At 36.7% G+C, this 15342-nt stretch overlaps 1 protein-coding gene across 3 annotated transcripts; it reads left to right on the forward strand.

Annotated features, from left to right (window-relative positions):
• Nucleotides 1–6161: 6161 nt before the first annotated feature.
• Nucleotides 6162–15089, forward strand: LOC119982617 (signal peptide peptidase-like 4). Of its 3 annotated transcripts, XM_038826095.1 has the most exons (14): nucleotides 6165–6481; nucleotides 7796–7954; nucleotides 8073–8184; nucleotides 8942–9061; nucleotides 9218–9369; nucleotides 9487–9663; nucleotides 11058–11092; nucleotides 11558–11720; nucleotides 12873–12926; nucleotides 13447–13539; nucleotides 13631–13773; nucleotides 14037–14107; nucleotides 14205–14288; nucleotides 14549–15089. In XM_038826095.1, the coding sequence occupies exons 1-14, from the start codon at nucleotides 6353–6355 to the stop codon at nucleotides 14653–14655; spliced, it is 1599 nt and encodes a 532-aa protein (XP_038682023.1). In that variant the 5' UTR covers nucleotides 6165–6352; the 3' UTR covers nucleotides 14656–15089. The 3 variants fall into 3 exon arrangements, 2 of the variants coding, with proteins under 2 accessions (XP_038682023.1, XP_038682024.1); XR_005464430.1 differs by lacking the exon at nucleotides 14549–15089 and having other exon boundaries at nucleotides 6162–6481; nucleotides 13635–13773; nucleotides 14205–14275; XM_038826096.1 differs by lacking the exon at nucleotides 6165–6481 and having other exon boundaries at nucleotides 7814–7954; nucleotides 8080–8184; nucleotides 14549–14690.
• The last annotated feature ends 253 nt before the right edge of the window (nucleotides 15090–15342 follow it).

Consider the following 15342-nt stretch of genomic DNA (forward strand, 5'->3'; position numbering starts at 1 on the left):
AATTAAGTGTCTATGGGCAGATATGTCTTTAAGTATTTTCTTTTAGGGTTCCTACGTGACCTATTTATTTGGCTTGTTTTTGAGTTGAACATTATTATTGAGTTTATGATATAAAATACGGCCGCCTACGCGTGAGCTGATTTACCTATAGTTCTTGCTTGTGCCGAAGCGAGGATTATAGAAGAGTGTGTTCTTGCTGGTGTGTTTGATTTTCTGCGTCTTATAATCTTGCGCTGCATCACATATATAATAGAAATTAGATATTATTTTAATATTAATATTTATGTCTGATTTCTCACCTTCTTCCCCGAGCACCTTTCTTTGATTTGATGAAGCAAAAGGAGTTGAAGAGGTAACAGCTGTCTTAGAGGCCTAGACGGAACTGCCCCCCGTCTGACGCTTCTCCTTAGAGGGGTGGTTTACTTCCAACCCCTACGAGGAGTGACCAAGGTCCACCCTTCTTGAGCAAGAATAGATCCAGTGTAGATGGGTTTTAATTAGGAGCGGATCCCCTATTTCTTAGGAACAGGCTTATGGATAGGCTTGATGGGAGTCGCTTTCTTGCTGTTGATGGTGCACGGTTGGCGCTGAGTAGTCTTCAGAACCGGAGTAGGCACGGATGTTGCGGCCGGAGCAGCAAAGAATGAGTGAAAGCGCTTTTGATATAATCATTTAGAGACCCGAGTCACTAAGTGAAAGATGCAGAACAGAAACTTATACGATAATAATATACATATAATACAAAGAGAGGGGCCTACCTCTTACCTAACTGTCTCTGGGAATGGAAATCTTGACCGGTAGCTCTTTCTAAGCCATGCTCTTCAAAGATTTTTTTTTTTTACAAGTGCTAGTTTCCTTTCCTTCCCGCAGGGAGATGGATTTAAGGCGTAAAGCCAGTAATCAAAGCTTTGAAAGGAGTTGTATGTAAAGGCGAAAAGGTTCAATCTTAGTGATGATACCCCCCCTTAAGTAGGAAAAGGTTCTGCTAACTATCCGAGGAGGCTCACTATAGAAAGACAGTTGGGGAGGATTTCCCAGACCATAACATATAGTTATTCAGAGCGATAACGATATAGGCGCGGGCAGCTCAACGAGCAGCTTTGTCGCTAATGCCTATTTAACTTATTATAGTCTATTAATCTATAATAGAATATCAATTGTAGTTATTTCAGTCATTTACTAGTGATTCATGTAATTATTTGCTCTACTATTTCACAATTAGTTATTAAAATCAATAATCCTACAATGTGTTTTTAAGAAGCGACATATAGATAGTCCTAAAAATGTATAACTAATCTATAATTGAACTAATTGCATTAAATTGATTATAGTTAATTGTAGTTATTTACTAAATTTACTATTTCATTATTATTCACTAATCATTAAAACTAGTGATTGCAAAAGATATTCTTTTTTATCTTGCTTGTTTTGTTTTATATTTTAGTAATATAAAATAATATATATAATTCAATTAAAATGATTTTAAACGAAGTTGAAGTTATATGTGCTAAATTGAATATTAATAAACAACATAAAAAAATCTAAAAATATTCCCAATGGTGCCCCTCATTACAAATTGTGCTATATTTTTTTAAATACCATTGAGAAATATATTTTTCACTAAAATCGAACCCTAAACACATTTATATCTAACCCAAATCAATTGTCGATCAAGTCATGGTTAGATAAAATCGTGATATATACTAACAAAGACGGTACAACGAATAGAAAAGGCAGCAATATTTACCAACTGGGCTCGTGCAATGTCGTGGAGTGGGGGCACAAAATGCGTTGACATGAAAGGCAAAATATACTATAGGCAGTGCAGTGTAATTGTAATCATCGCCCACTATCCAACAAAAGTAGTGCTGCCCCTGCATGTGTGGAATCGTAAAGTCCACATCGTGTTGTGTCTAACTACGTGTCAACACTTCATTGGCCAGATTAAGAATCCGTCATTATATGAAGGATATATAATAATATTACTGTATTCCACTCATTCAATAAAGCAAAGCAATGGGCACGTGTGAGTTGTCGCGTTATTTTTTATATTCTGGGTTCAGCTGTCTTATCTGTACGGTCTATACGGATCTTTTTAACCGACCAAACCGGTAACCTGTAACCTTTGAAAGAAAACCAAAATGTGTAATTCCACGCTCTTTCGAAGCGTGAGTTGACCGGAAATCTGTGGGAAAAAAGTAAAAATGGATGGTAATCTGATACGGGTTTCGATGGAGATGTCTTTTTCAATTGGAAAAGGTTATAAATGTCTCAACCTTTTATAATCCAAATTGTCCCAAGAACAGGGATTATTGCCACATAATCATGATGATAATGGAATAAATGTTGGCATGATTTATTTTTTAAAAAATAAATTTTTATCTTCTCTTTTATTTAAAATTTAAAAAATTAAATACTTCCTCTTTTACCTCTCACTTCTCTTTTCTCTCCCATTTTCACGATTTCATTATCTCTCATTAACCACAAATAGAAAAGTAAATCATTTATATTCACGAATTACATTGAAAAGGAATGGTATGACGTTACTTTTTTATCGAAAAAGAATAGAATACATTGTTTTTTTTACATACAGACATGCAATTAGATTTTTTTTGCATACATACATTCGATTGCATTATTTTTTTGCCTAACAAACTTGCGATTAGAAAAAATAGTCGAAAAACCATTAAGAATAACAAGGTAGATACATTATTGTTTTAGAAGCATATCCATTCAAATGGTTGTAAACATAGTGTTACATTGTTTTCAACACAATGTAACTTTAAGAATGGGAGATAGCCTAGTTGGTCAGGTCGTCTGCCCAGGACCTTGAGGTCCGGGGTTCTATTCTCACCAGGAGGTTTGGGATTTGGGTAGTTTTTCATCCGTTGTGGTGGCCTTCATGCCCCTCGGGCATGGTTTAAGGTGTGTGTGGCCTGTGGGCCTTTCAAAAAAAAATACAATGTAACTTCCAAATATACAAAAAAAAAAAGAGGAAAAATAATATTGTTGCGCTGGAGGTGACTAGATGCTCGGATTGACAAATTACATTGTTTCTAAAACAATCTAATTTGCTCGGGTCGTCGGAATCTAGAAGCTTTATGATTGAAACATGGATGGGTAAGGTGTGTCTCGACGTTTGGAGTCCAAATATGAGGTTGGTTGTCGCTGGAGGTGGTCGGATCGATGTAACTTGTGTCGTGGTGACCTTCTTCTTTTGGGTGCTTTTTTTTTCGAAGAAACGACAACAATGAGTGATGTGGTGGGTCGAAAAATGATGAAGGTGGTTGAGCGCTTCCGTTCAGTGGGTCGACGGCTCCGATCGATGGTCAAAAAAGGAGGAAATATTATATTGTTGCTGGAGGTGACTAGATGCTCGGATCGACAAATTACATTGTTTCTAAAACAATCTAATTTGCTCGGGTCGTCGGAATCTAGTAGCTTTATGATTGAAAAATGGATGGGTAAGGTGTGTCTCGACGTTTGGAGTCCAAATATGAGGTTGGTTGTCGCTGGAGGTGGTCGAATCGATGCAACTTGTGTCGTGGTGACCTTCTTCTTTTGGGTGTTTTTTTTTTCGAAGAAACGAGCAACAATGAGTGATGTGGTGGGTCGAAAAATGATGATGGTGGCGCTTCCGTTCAGTGGGTCGACGGCTCCAATCGATGGTCGAACGGTTATGCTACAGTGGTGGTGGTTTTCCCATGAGTGGGTGGGACAAAATGAGAGAGAGTGGGTGTTTATATAGAGACAAATTGCTGAGGTGGAATGCCACCTAGGATTAGGATGGGTTGGGACAAAAAATCTTGGGCCATTTAGCACTACCATTTTCGATTTTATCTATAACCGTGCCTAAAAAATCTCATTAACCCTAGGAAATTATTGGGTGGTCCGAACACATCACGTGACATGATGATTAAGGTCGGTTGAAGCCAAGAAATGGTATCAGGGCAAGATACAGAGGAGCGTGCAATGTATTGACCTGAAGAAAGCTTAGCACCAGGCCACTCGAACACCGGGAGATGAGCTACCCCTCTGAAGGGAAGATACGCAGGTTAACAGTTTCAGTACCAAACTTTCCGGCTAGCTATCTATATACTGAAACTGGACTTTGGTTTGGGAAAGACATCCCAGGGGCAGAGTGCATGGACCAATGAAATCGTGACAAATAAGATGTCAATGATAATTCAAACCCATATGGCAAAAACACAATTTATATCTAACGGAGCAAACACTCCGTTACAATTTGAAATTCAAAAACAAAAAGGACACTGCTTTGAGTCTTTCCCTTAGAGTGTGTTTGGATTGAGGGATTGGGGGGGAAGAGAAGGGAAAGGGAGTTTCCTTCAAATTCCCTTGTTTGGATAGTTTATAAAAAATTGAGAGGAGGGATTTGAGGGGATTTGAAAGGAATATTTCATTAAATTTTTGTTAAAATTCTTTCCTCCCAAAATGGAGTCATTTGGAGGGAGGAGATTACTAATTAAGTTACTTATAAATTTAAAACCTATTTTACCCTTGGACATAACACTTGAACATAAAAAAATAAGGATAAACTAGTAAATTAAACTACTTTTCTTTCCTTTCTTTTTTTTATCTATCCAAACATGAGAGAGGGAAATGTATTTTTCCTTCCATTCTCTTCTCTTCTCTTCCCTTCCCTTCCCCCCAAATCCCTCAGAGTGTGTTTGGATTGAGGGATTTGGAAGGAATGAAAAAGAAGGAAAAGAGAGGTTCCTTTCAATTATCTTGTTTGGATAGTTTACAAAAAAAATTAAGAGGAGGGATTTTGAGGAATTTGTAAAGAATATTTCATTTAATTTTTATCAAAATTCTTCCTCCCCAAAATGGAGTCATTTGGAAGGGAGAGATTATTAATTAAGTCATTTATAAATTAAATATTTGTTTTACCCTTGGACATAATATTTTAACATAAAAATAAAGATAAATTAGTAAATTAAATAAATTTTATTCCCTTCATTTTTTTATCTATCCAAACATGGAAGAGGAAAAAATATTCTCCCTTCTCTTCTCTCCCCCTTCCCTCCCTTCTCTTTCCCTTCACCAAATCTCTCAATCCAAACACACTCTTAAAGAAGTCTACCCAAATTTCATGCATTCCACCCAATAGCTTTTCTCTTTTCTCTTCCTCCAAAACCAATCACTCAAAACCCATTTGAAAAATTATTTTTCTAGCACCCAATAATTTCTCCTCCCTTCACCCACGTGGTCTTTTTGTCTCTCTGAATCCCAATTTATCTGGTAATTTTTCAGATCTAAAGGCTTCTACGCACATGGACGACATAGATTAAATTCCATTCGTTTATCCGTCATTTTGTGGTGATGGGATTGATTGGGTTTTTTCGTTAAGATTATCTTCTTTTTCGTGGGATTCGTAGTATTTTGGATCTGATTGGGATGTTAAAAAGTGTAATTTTTTTTTTTTTTGATTTTCGAATTGTAACAAAGTGTTCGCTCCGTTAGACACCAACTATTCTTTGCCATATATGAGAGCATTTTCAATTATTGTATTTCTAATGGCCAACAAAAATTAATATTGGGTCGCACCTTCATCATACAAAAAGTTAAGCCAAACACGTCTCTCAATATAACCATATCAGCAAAACACAAATTTCTATACATTATTCCTTTCCACCTAACATGAAGGACAACAATATCCTATGCATTCATATTGTCCACAATAAAACTACATCAAAACACAAAATCCCAATATAACCATATCAGCAAAACACGTTTTCTAATACAACCACATCAACAAAACACATCTACCAATACAATCACATCAACAAAACACAAAATCTCAGACGTTCAATAAAAATAACATCATTGCAAGTGCTTTGCGTTTGAATTATCACTAACATCTTATTTGTCATGATTTCATTGGTCCGGACACACCACATTAGCATGCCCACGTGACGTGTCCGAGCCACCCAATAATTTCACGTCAACCCCACCTTCATTGTACTTTACTTTCGTACGACAATTGAACTCCACCCCACGCGCTGTGACAGGCGAGTCAACCGCACTCGTACTACACGGCCTTTTTTATTTCACGTCTCGTTGACAAAAACAAAATATAATAACATTTCCTTTTTTTCAAAGAAATTAAAGAAAAGAAAAGTAGAGAAGGAGGAATACCGTACTTCCTTCCTTCTTTTCCTCTCTGTCTGTACCTCACTACTTTCTTCACATTTCATTCCTCTTCTTCCCCAGGCTCCCTTTCTCTCTCTAAAACCCTAAATCTTTCCTTTTTCTTTACTTTTCTTTATCTCTCAAAAAACAAAAACAAAAACAAATACAGGGGTTTTTTTTTTCCTTTCTAAATTAATAAATGGATTTATGGGTAGCGTTTATGTCACTAGTATTAGTGTTAAGTCCATGCTTCGGGTCAGCTGGGGACATAGTACACCAAGACAATATTGCTCCGAAGAGGCCTGGTTGCGACAACAACTTCGTACTGGTAAATTCAGTTTCTTTCTGTTGATGGATCTTATTAGTTCTTCTTGGACTCTGTTTGGATGATGAGAAAACTGGGGAAAAGATGAGAAGCAAGAAGGGATTTCATTGTGTACCTTCAGTATTGCTTAAAAGATTGGGGGAAAGGTAGTTGTTTTTTTTGTTGATGTTGTTGGATTTGGGGAAATGGTATCTCTCATTCATTCATTCATAGTGGTTGATGTTCTCAATAATGTCTTAATAATTGGGGGCTGGCATACATTTTTTTTTGTTTTCTTAGGCAATTGAGTAGGATAGTATAAAGGCCGCAGCTTCAATGTTCTATTTGTGAGAATAAGTGGGAAGCAAAACAAAACTTTTTTGTTGTTGATTTTCAAAGATAAGAGAGTTGAAATTGTGTTATATTATAACTTAAAAGCTTTAGATTCCAGTGTTTCTTAACTTCTGTAAGCATCCTGCAGAGGTTTCTTTTTGTCTCCATGTTTGCAGAAGCTAGTTCAATTGATTATTATTATAAAGTTGTTTGCTTTACAAGCCAAAACTGCAAATCGTCCGGTTTTACTTTGCACATTTTGTTTTTGTGAAGTGAAGAGAGTGTTTATGGGGAGATACATGCTTGTGTCTTTTGTTCAATTGTCTTTCCAGCCAATATATGTTTTTGTTATAATTACTATTTAGTATTTACTATATTCTACTTTGTTTTGTTCTTTATATATTATTCACATAATTAGATGGTTTGCATCTCTTCTGGAATTTTATATGTTCACTTAACAGAGTGGATGCTGTGAAAATAAGGTTCAATTTAGGTTCGTAGGTTGTGGTGTTTAGGGCACTGCAGTTGATTTTTGGTAGTTTTACAGGAAGACTGTTTCTTTTGTGGTACTGTCCCTGTTGAGATTCTTTTCTTGTTCAAAAGATGAGTACAACAGCTTAATTAAACTTCAAGTTTTTTTCCTCCAAAGCAATTTTTATTTGCTAAGAATGGAAGAGAAGAAAATAGAAAAAAAATCGTATAATTTATCTGATCACATTTCCTGGCATAGCAAAGTACCTACTCTGTAAAATTGAAGAAAATTTATGAACTTGATCTCAGACAATTCTTAAGTTGACTTTATGTTTTGAGGTTCTTCCGTTCTTGACACTATAGAGGAGAGGAAATCATTGAATTTTAAATTTCATTGCATTTTTTATTTTACTTGTTTTATCTCCTATTTTCGAGACTAATGTTTGACTTTACCGACCTAAAGCTTGACCTGTTGTTTTTCAAAATCCTGAATTTCTGGCCTTTCTATCCTAGTCTGATCCAATTGTCTTCTAGGTAAAAGTCCCAGTGTTGGTAGATGGTGTAGAGGAAGCTGAGTATGTTGGTGTCGGTGCTCGTTTTGGTCCTACCTTGGAATCGAAGGAGAAACATGCTAATCACACTAAACTTGCTATGGCAGACCCTCCTGATGGCTGCACCAAACCGAAAACTAAGGTTTTAAACTTGACCACTTCCTTTGTTATATTTCTTATATGACATGAATTCATTATCTTGTTTGTCCTTATGGTTTTCATTCTTATGTTGACAACATGGACTTCCTGCTTTTTGGTAGTTTTCAGGGGAATTCATTCTTGCACACCGAGGAAATTGCAGCTTCACAACCAAGGCAAATATTGCTGAAGATGCAGGTGCTTTAGCAATAATTATAATAAACAACCAGACAGGTATGTGCAAGTTCCTTTTGCATTTCTTGATGGGTGAACTATGATTTTGTCGTTCACCTGTCTTAGTGCAGTTGAGTAAGGTTCATACCCATAAACATACACCAGCACCTCTTAACTTGACATCTTTTGGATATGTATCTCTTCCTATGAAGAGGCATTCTACGAGGAAGAAAGGATGGATCTTTAGATAATATTATGACTTCCATTAGGAAAGTAAGAATGTAGGAAGCCCAAGTTTTGACTTGTGACCATATCTAAACCATTTCTAAAGTTTTGTACCTGACTGAAAATCTAGAATTATGTTGGAGCTGTGATCTGAAACGTTGACTTAGTACATACATACCCTAATTAGTAATAAGTCACGCATTACGCATACCATATCTCTGAGGTGACATTGTCACTTTATATATCCTTTTTATTCCTGGTCATGAGACTTTTCCAATGCTTTTGCAATTTATACCTTGGACTCAGCAGAAGTGGGTAAAATCGAGATGGATGTTGTCCTTTTTGATGGAATTTCTACTTTCCTGCTATTGCCAAAACCTTTCCCTATTTTTTGTCTTATATCCCGGGGTCTTTGCAGAAATTTATTCTTCTGACCATATTAATACATCTAATAATTTTTGCTGGTTAAATAGTTTAAGTATATTAAAGAACTATTCCTTCTTCCAATTGTCATCATTAGAAGCAACAGTAAAAGTTTATCATGCCAGTTCTTGTTTTTCTGGTTTTTAAAATAATGAATTTTTTCCTGCAGAACTTTTCAAGATGGTCTGTGAAACAAATGAGAGTGATGTAGAGATAGGCATTCCCACTGTCATGCTCCCGCAAGATGCCGGTGCAAACTTGGAAAGGTGGCTAAAGAACAGCTCCATGGGTATGATTCATTGCTTGCATGTACACTTATACATTGGCTGGCGCCTCTATCTATCTGGAAGATAATGTTGTTAAGATATTTAGTAGTACGCAAATATTTGTTTCGAATTGGCTACTTATTTGTTTGCTCCTCTATGTGTTCAATCCCCCTTTTCAGTTTCTTTGCAAGTATACTCTCCTCGGCGTCCGCCAGTGGATGTTGCGGAGGTGTTTTTGTGGTTGATGGCTGTCAGTACGATAATATGTGCTTCTTACTGGTCGGCACGGAGCGCAAAAGAAGCAGCTATGGAGCTGGATAAGCTCTTAAAGGTTATCTCTGGTTTTTTGAAGTCGATATTCGATACTAATAAAAATAAAAGTTTCTTCCTTCATGATGCAGGAATTTGTTTCTTCTAACTTATGTATGGATTGATTCTGTACTTGCAGGATGGTTCGGATCTAGATATGGATGGGTTTGGTTCTAATGGTGCTGTGGACATTAGTGTGCCATCAGCCATTCTCTTTGTTGTTATTGCTTCTTGTTTTCTGGTTATGTTATACAAACTCATGTCATTCTGGTTCATTGAGGTTCTGGTGGTTCTATTTTGCATTGGTGGCATAGAGGTTTGTTTCTTTAGTATGCTTTTTTTTTTTTTTTTTTTACTTATGCGACTAAGTCTGTGCTCTTGTAGAATAATATGATACTTATTACCCAAGAAATTTGATATGGAGCATATCGTACTTGATGTTGCGAGTCTCGATTTTATTATAAATTTCTCGGGATTTAATCTTCTTTCCTGAATGATGGTTCTACTCCATCTAAAGATGCATATTTTCTATCTCTAGATGTTAAAAGAAAACATCTATCAAAGTTTGTTGTTATCATCGTGCTCAAGTTCGTGCATGTGAGTTATGTTCTTGGATTGCTTTCAAAATGCAACTTATTGTGTCACACAAAAATTAGGATCGGATTGTTTGAAACATTGACACTTCCTATTCCCTGTAATAGCCATGTTCTATGATTGGGTTGAATGACAAAGTAACTAATCTTAACATAATATCGGAGCAGGAGGTCTTAGGTTCAAACCTTAACTTTCACAGTTTAAAACCCCCATTTGTTGTTGCCCCAAGTGTGGGCTTTTGCATGTTTTTGTTGGTGCCCCAAGTGAGGGCCTTGTGTGAGAGTAGCCCTAGTGTTGGGCCTCGTTTGTTGGACTTTCGGATTGCATAGCCCATACGTGAGGGGAAGTGTTAGTATATATATAAATCACTTGAAATGCCCCAACCCAACAAGTTAACTTATTGGGTAGAATGACAGAGTAACTAATAGTAACATTCTAATTTCTATGTAACTTGGTTTCTCCCTTGGCCACCAGGATCATTGCCTATATCTTCTATGCATAGCTATATGTCTACACTTATAGTGCATGATATGGAGTATTTTAGAAGTGTGAGACTTGATACTTGGAATTCTTAAATCGTTCATCGAATAAGATAATTCTTTAAGAGATAAAGGCTTGAGGCATTATACAGAGAATTTTAGATGTGTGAAAAATGGCCCTCAATATTCATCAATCTTTCAGTGGATGGCAGATTGAATGGCGCGTTATCAATCAAAGAACTAGATTTCATTGAATTGGTGATGCGTAAGGGCAATGAAAGATCTGTAATAACAATTAACTTCAGACAGAGGAAACAGCATGTTAAGCCAGTAGTTGTGGACTATGTATGATGAGTAGTAATATATTGGTGAAACCTCTATTGGGGATCTTTGTTGTGGTTTGTGCATGAGGTGCATACTCAAATCATAAGGAACCTATTGATTATGTTGCACTTAATGTAATTCTTTCACTCTTATGCCTTTAACCGAGGTGAGCATAAAGGACAAAGCTAGATGCATATAAATTAAGCATGCTTCTATGCAAGGTTTTACTTAATTTACAACAGTGGGTTACTCTTTTCCAATTCAGATTAGACTTTTTATAATTTTTTATTTGTGAGCCTCTTTGTACTTGCAGGGCCTCCAAACTTGCTCGGTGTCTTTATTATCTTGGTATGTATGTACATTATCCATATTTTCGCATATGCTATTGTTCTTTTTCCTTTTCTCCCTTTGTCTGATTGTAAGATTCTGCTACTAATGTTCAACTATTTAAGATGCTTTAGTGGATCTAAAATGTAGTTTTCACACTGTGATGGATATCAATATAAGTGGCAGGAGTGCAGGACCCTTTATAGATTCGTGCGTCCTTATTATTGAAGGGTTTGTGTATACGAGGGTAGAAAAAGTGATGACAGCTGGGGGATTGTTAAAAATATAAGTGAGCATTTGTTAGGCAGTTAGGCACAATTACAGCTTTACATTTTATGTTGGTCAATTGCTTCAAGGTGTTATGATTTCTTTCCAAATTTCTCTATGAGAATTATGCAATATTTACTTTTCTGAACAAGGAGAAAATATATCTACCGACCGAAATGCATGTCTGTTCTGTTGTACCTAACTCCTAAAAACATGTAGTTTCAGAAGGTTTCGACATGCTGGGGAGTCGTTTATTAAAGTTCCCTTGTTCGGAGATGTCTCATATCTTACGTTAGCAGTTTCTCCCCTCTGCATTGCATCTTCTGTTCTTTGGGCAGTTTATCGACGCTATTCGTTGGCTTGGATTGGGCAGGATATCCTTGTAAGAAAAGTTTTGATTATCCTTTTCATTTTTGGTTTTCTTTCTATTTATGCATGCTGAGGTTATGTAGGAATATTAATTTTGTGAATTGATTGCGTGCGGTTATGCTACGTCTTTCCCAAAATGAATTATATGTAGGAATATTAAGTTTCTGACCTTGATTGCAAGCACTTATGCTATGTCTTCCCATAACATATTCATTTCTTCTGAACCTCTCCTTGTTCTCCTTTTTGTCTGCTTTTACATGAAGCTGCTTATAATGAGGGATATTATTCATCAAAAAGCATTGAGTAGATACCAGATATTCAATGCGTAATCTTAGCATGAATACTCTAATTTTCTAACCATTCAACCATTTGTTAATTGTTACCAATTTCATTGTTAGTTAAAATAGTTAAAATATATATGTTTCGATTGGTTGAATCAGCCAGTAGAGGACCCACCTCAGGCTATCCAGTCTTTTCTATTTATTATGGTCTCCTAGCCTTCCAGGCAGCCATATTATAAGTCAGACCATAGCTACTCTTCCGCAAGCTGCATTAGAGACTTTCAGTTTTTTTCCCAGGAGCTCTCATGTTTTAAAGGTAAAATGGGTTCTGGATGAGTTACTTCTGCTGAATGATAGAGTTAGATTCAGTCAGGCAGCTCCTAGTCATCAAAGTTCTGTGCAATATCCATTCCCTATCTCTCCTTATTGACAATCATGTTTTGATTAAAACTTTAGGGTATATCAAAATGAAGTTCTTATAGCCAATTGGACCCCCCCAAATTCTCATTTTTATTTCAGCTGTCGAGACACTATTTTCCATCATATTGGTATAAACCTTCTTCTGTTTTGTGATATGTCTTTATCGAAATGGAGCATATCTGGTTGAAAAATTACTTGAAATTAGTACTTCTGAGCGATAACGTCATGGCTTGTCTTCCAAACTTGCATTGCCCATGGCTGAATGTGCATCTAGAACAATCGACATCTTTGCATAACTCTTGTGATTGAGATTCTTACTTGATTTGTTTTTGTTTTTTTAATCTTCGAATGATGGAGGTTGTTTATCTGTGGTGAATGGATTTTAAGTGAAGTTTATTTTACAACAGTTTATGTTGGAATGGGAAGGCCAAATAATGATAGCTTAACTCGTTCGCTAAATACAGGGCATTGCATTGATAATCACAGTTCTTCAGATTGTTCGTGTACCAAACCTCAAGGTATTTAGTTCAATTAATTTCCTTTTTTAACTGGTGGCTGGTCAGAGTATGCAGATATTGTTATTGTATTGATGTCATCCTATCCCTGAGGATTGCTCTTTGAATACACAAAGAAAACAATTTTCTTCACCCACTGTTGATAATACCGAATGAAAAGCGTACTTATAGGTTCGTTGTTTTTGAAAAACAACATTTGCAATGATATTTACATGATTACAAAAATTTAGCCTGAAATTATGTATCTAAATACATTTTTTCCCCACCCCATTCAGAAGTATTTCAATATTATGTCGCGACGATCATATGGCTTATGGCTTTGACATTAGTTCTATTCATTTAATTTGGAAAGGTTCATCTGTATTTTGTAGGCATAGGTCATTGACTGAACAAAATTGGAGCTCATGGCACCACAAATGTTATTAATACTATTAAATACTTTCTTTTTTTTTCGTGACTAAGAAAGCATTGACAACTGATGACAGTTTTTCTCCCTTTTGAACTGTGAAAATAATGGGATCAGGTTGGAACAGTTCTTCTCAGTTGCGCATTCTTGTATGACATTTTCTGGGTTTTCGTATCAAAATTGTGGTTCCGTGAGAGTGTAATGATAGTGGTAAGTATCCTAGCATGTACTGATGTTACGGTTATCCACACTGGCAACGGTAATTGTTGAGTGATGGTTTACCATTACTTCTTCTTTAAAGGTAGCTCGTGGTGATAAGAGTGGAGAAGATGGAATCCCGATGTTGCTTAAGATTCCGCGGATGTTTGATCCCTGGGGTGGCTTCAGCATAATTGGGTTCGGTGATATTATATTACCCGGATTGGTGGTAGCTTTTTCACTAAGGTTCGAACTTTGAAGTCCATAACTTGTTTTCTCACTGAATTTTGTGTCAAACAGATTAGTATAACATTGAGACTCATTGCGACATTTATTTCAAAAGTTTGTCACCACCATACTTATGAAAGAGATGATTTGGTCTGACTCTTGTTAATTTTCTTCCATTTCAAGCTTTTCTTCATTTCTTTTTTTAAAATTTTGAAATATTCTATAGAACCTCGAGACCACCGCATGTTTATCAACCAGTTATTGGGTTGGTTATTTTGCAGGTATGATTTTCTGGCAAAGAGAAGTTTTCGAGCGGGTTACTTCGTTTGGGCGATGACTGCATATGGTTTAGGTATAAGAAATGCCGTTGCTCAATTGTTCTGATTTCGTTGCAAGCATCAGTGACAATCCTTCGCTAATTTGTTTTTCCTCGATACATTGTAATGCAGGTCTCCTTGTCACTTACGTCGCTTTGAACATGATGGATGGACATGGCCAGCCGGCTTTGCTTTACATTGTTCCGTTCACGCTCGGTAAGTTTTAGTGCATTCACAATGATGCAATAATGTGTATGCCACACTTGCATTAATCTGCTTTGCTTTCACCACCATCATCGTCAAAGCCTTTGTCCCAAGATTTGCTTCGACATGCAACTCCCAACCCCCCGCCCCCAAAAAAACTCAACACCATTTGTGCATCTGGGTATATTTTCTTGGTCATATAACTCAACAGAGTAACCCTAAGAAATAGTTAGATCTCCAGTAAAACTCTGGTTGTGTGGCTGTGGATGCAGGCACTTTTCTGACTTTGGGAAAGAAAAGAGGAGAACTCAAAACTTTATGGTCAAAAGGAGCACCAGAGGGGCCCTGCACTCACATCCGACTCCAACCGTCACAGTAGCATATGCCACAAAAGTTGTATGTAAACCCCCCCTTTCACCCCCACGCCCAAGCCACAGTCCAGTAGGTATAGTCAGTACAGGCAGCGCAGGAGTTTAGTCTGCATATAAGGTATAGGATGTAGAACTTGTAGAATAATCGATATAGCACTTGGGCTTTTAGGATGCAGTGCACAAAAAATGTAACCCCTGCTTTTACATAGGCATGAGTACTATTACGAGCCAAATCAGTGAGAGACTGCTCTAAGAGTAGGACCATCTGAAATTGAATTCTCTAATGCTAGAATTTTTACTGAAAGCTGGAGTCAAATGTCTGGGTTTGTGGGGATTACTTGAGCTTCTTGAAGGTTTGGGTCCTTAAGTTTCCAGTTGAGCTCGTCAAATGCTATTTATGCTAGAAATTGTGACTTAAAAGGGGAGGGTGATTGTTCAATTATGTAACAATTTAATTTCCTGCCTTCTGTATGGATTCCTTTAGCAGAATATTATCAGTTTATTAGGGTTCATAACATGTAGCCGAACTGCGAGAAAATCTAGAGCATTTTTTTTTAACGAGAGTTCTCAATCTTCCAGCAGGATACAATGGTCCATGGAAACCCAAACAACACTACAGTAATGTCTTACATATCAAAAGAATGTGTAAAAATAAAAGTAGTTCATCAAACCTTAATAGATTTCACAAAGCCAGC

The sequence above is a fragment of the Tripterygium wilfordii genome, chromosome 17 (genome assembly GCF_013401445.1).
Source record: "Tripterygium wilfordii isolate XIE 37 chromosome 17, ASM1340144v1, whole genome shotgun sequence".
In the NCBI taxonomy this organism is placed as follows: Eukaryota; Viridiplantae; Streptophyta; class Magnoliopsida; order Celastrales; family Celastraceae; genus Tripterygium; species Tripterygium wilfordii.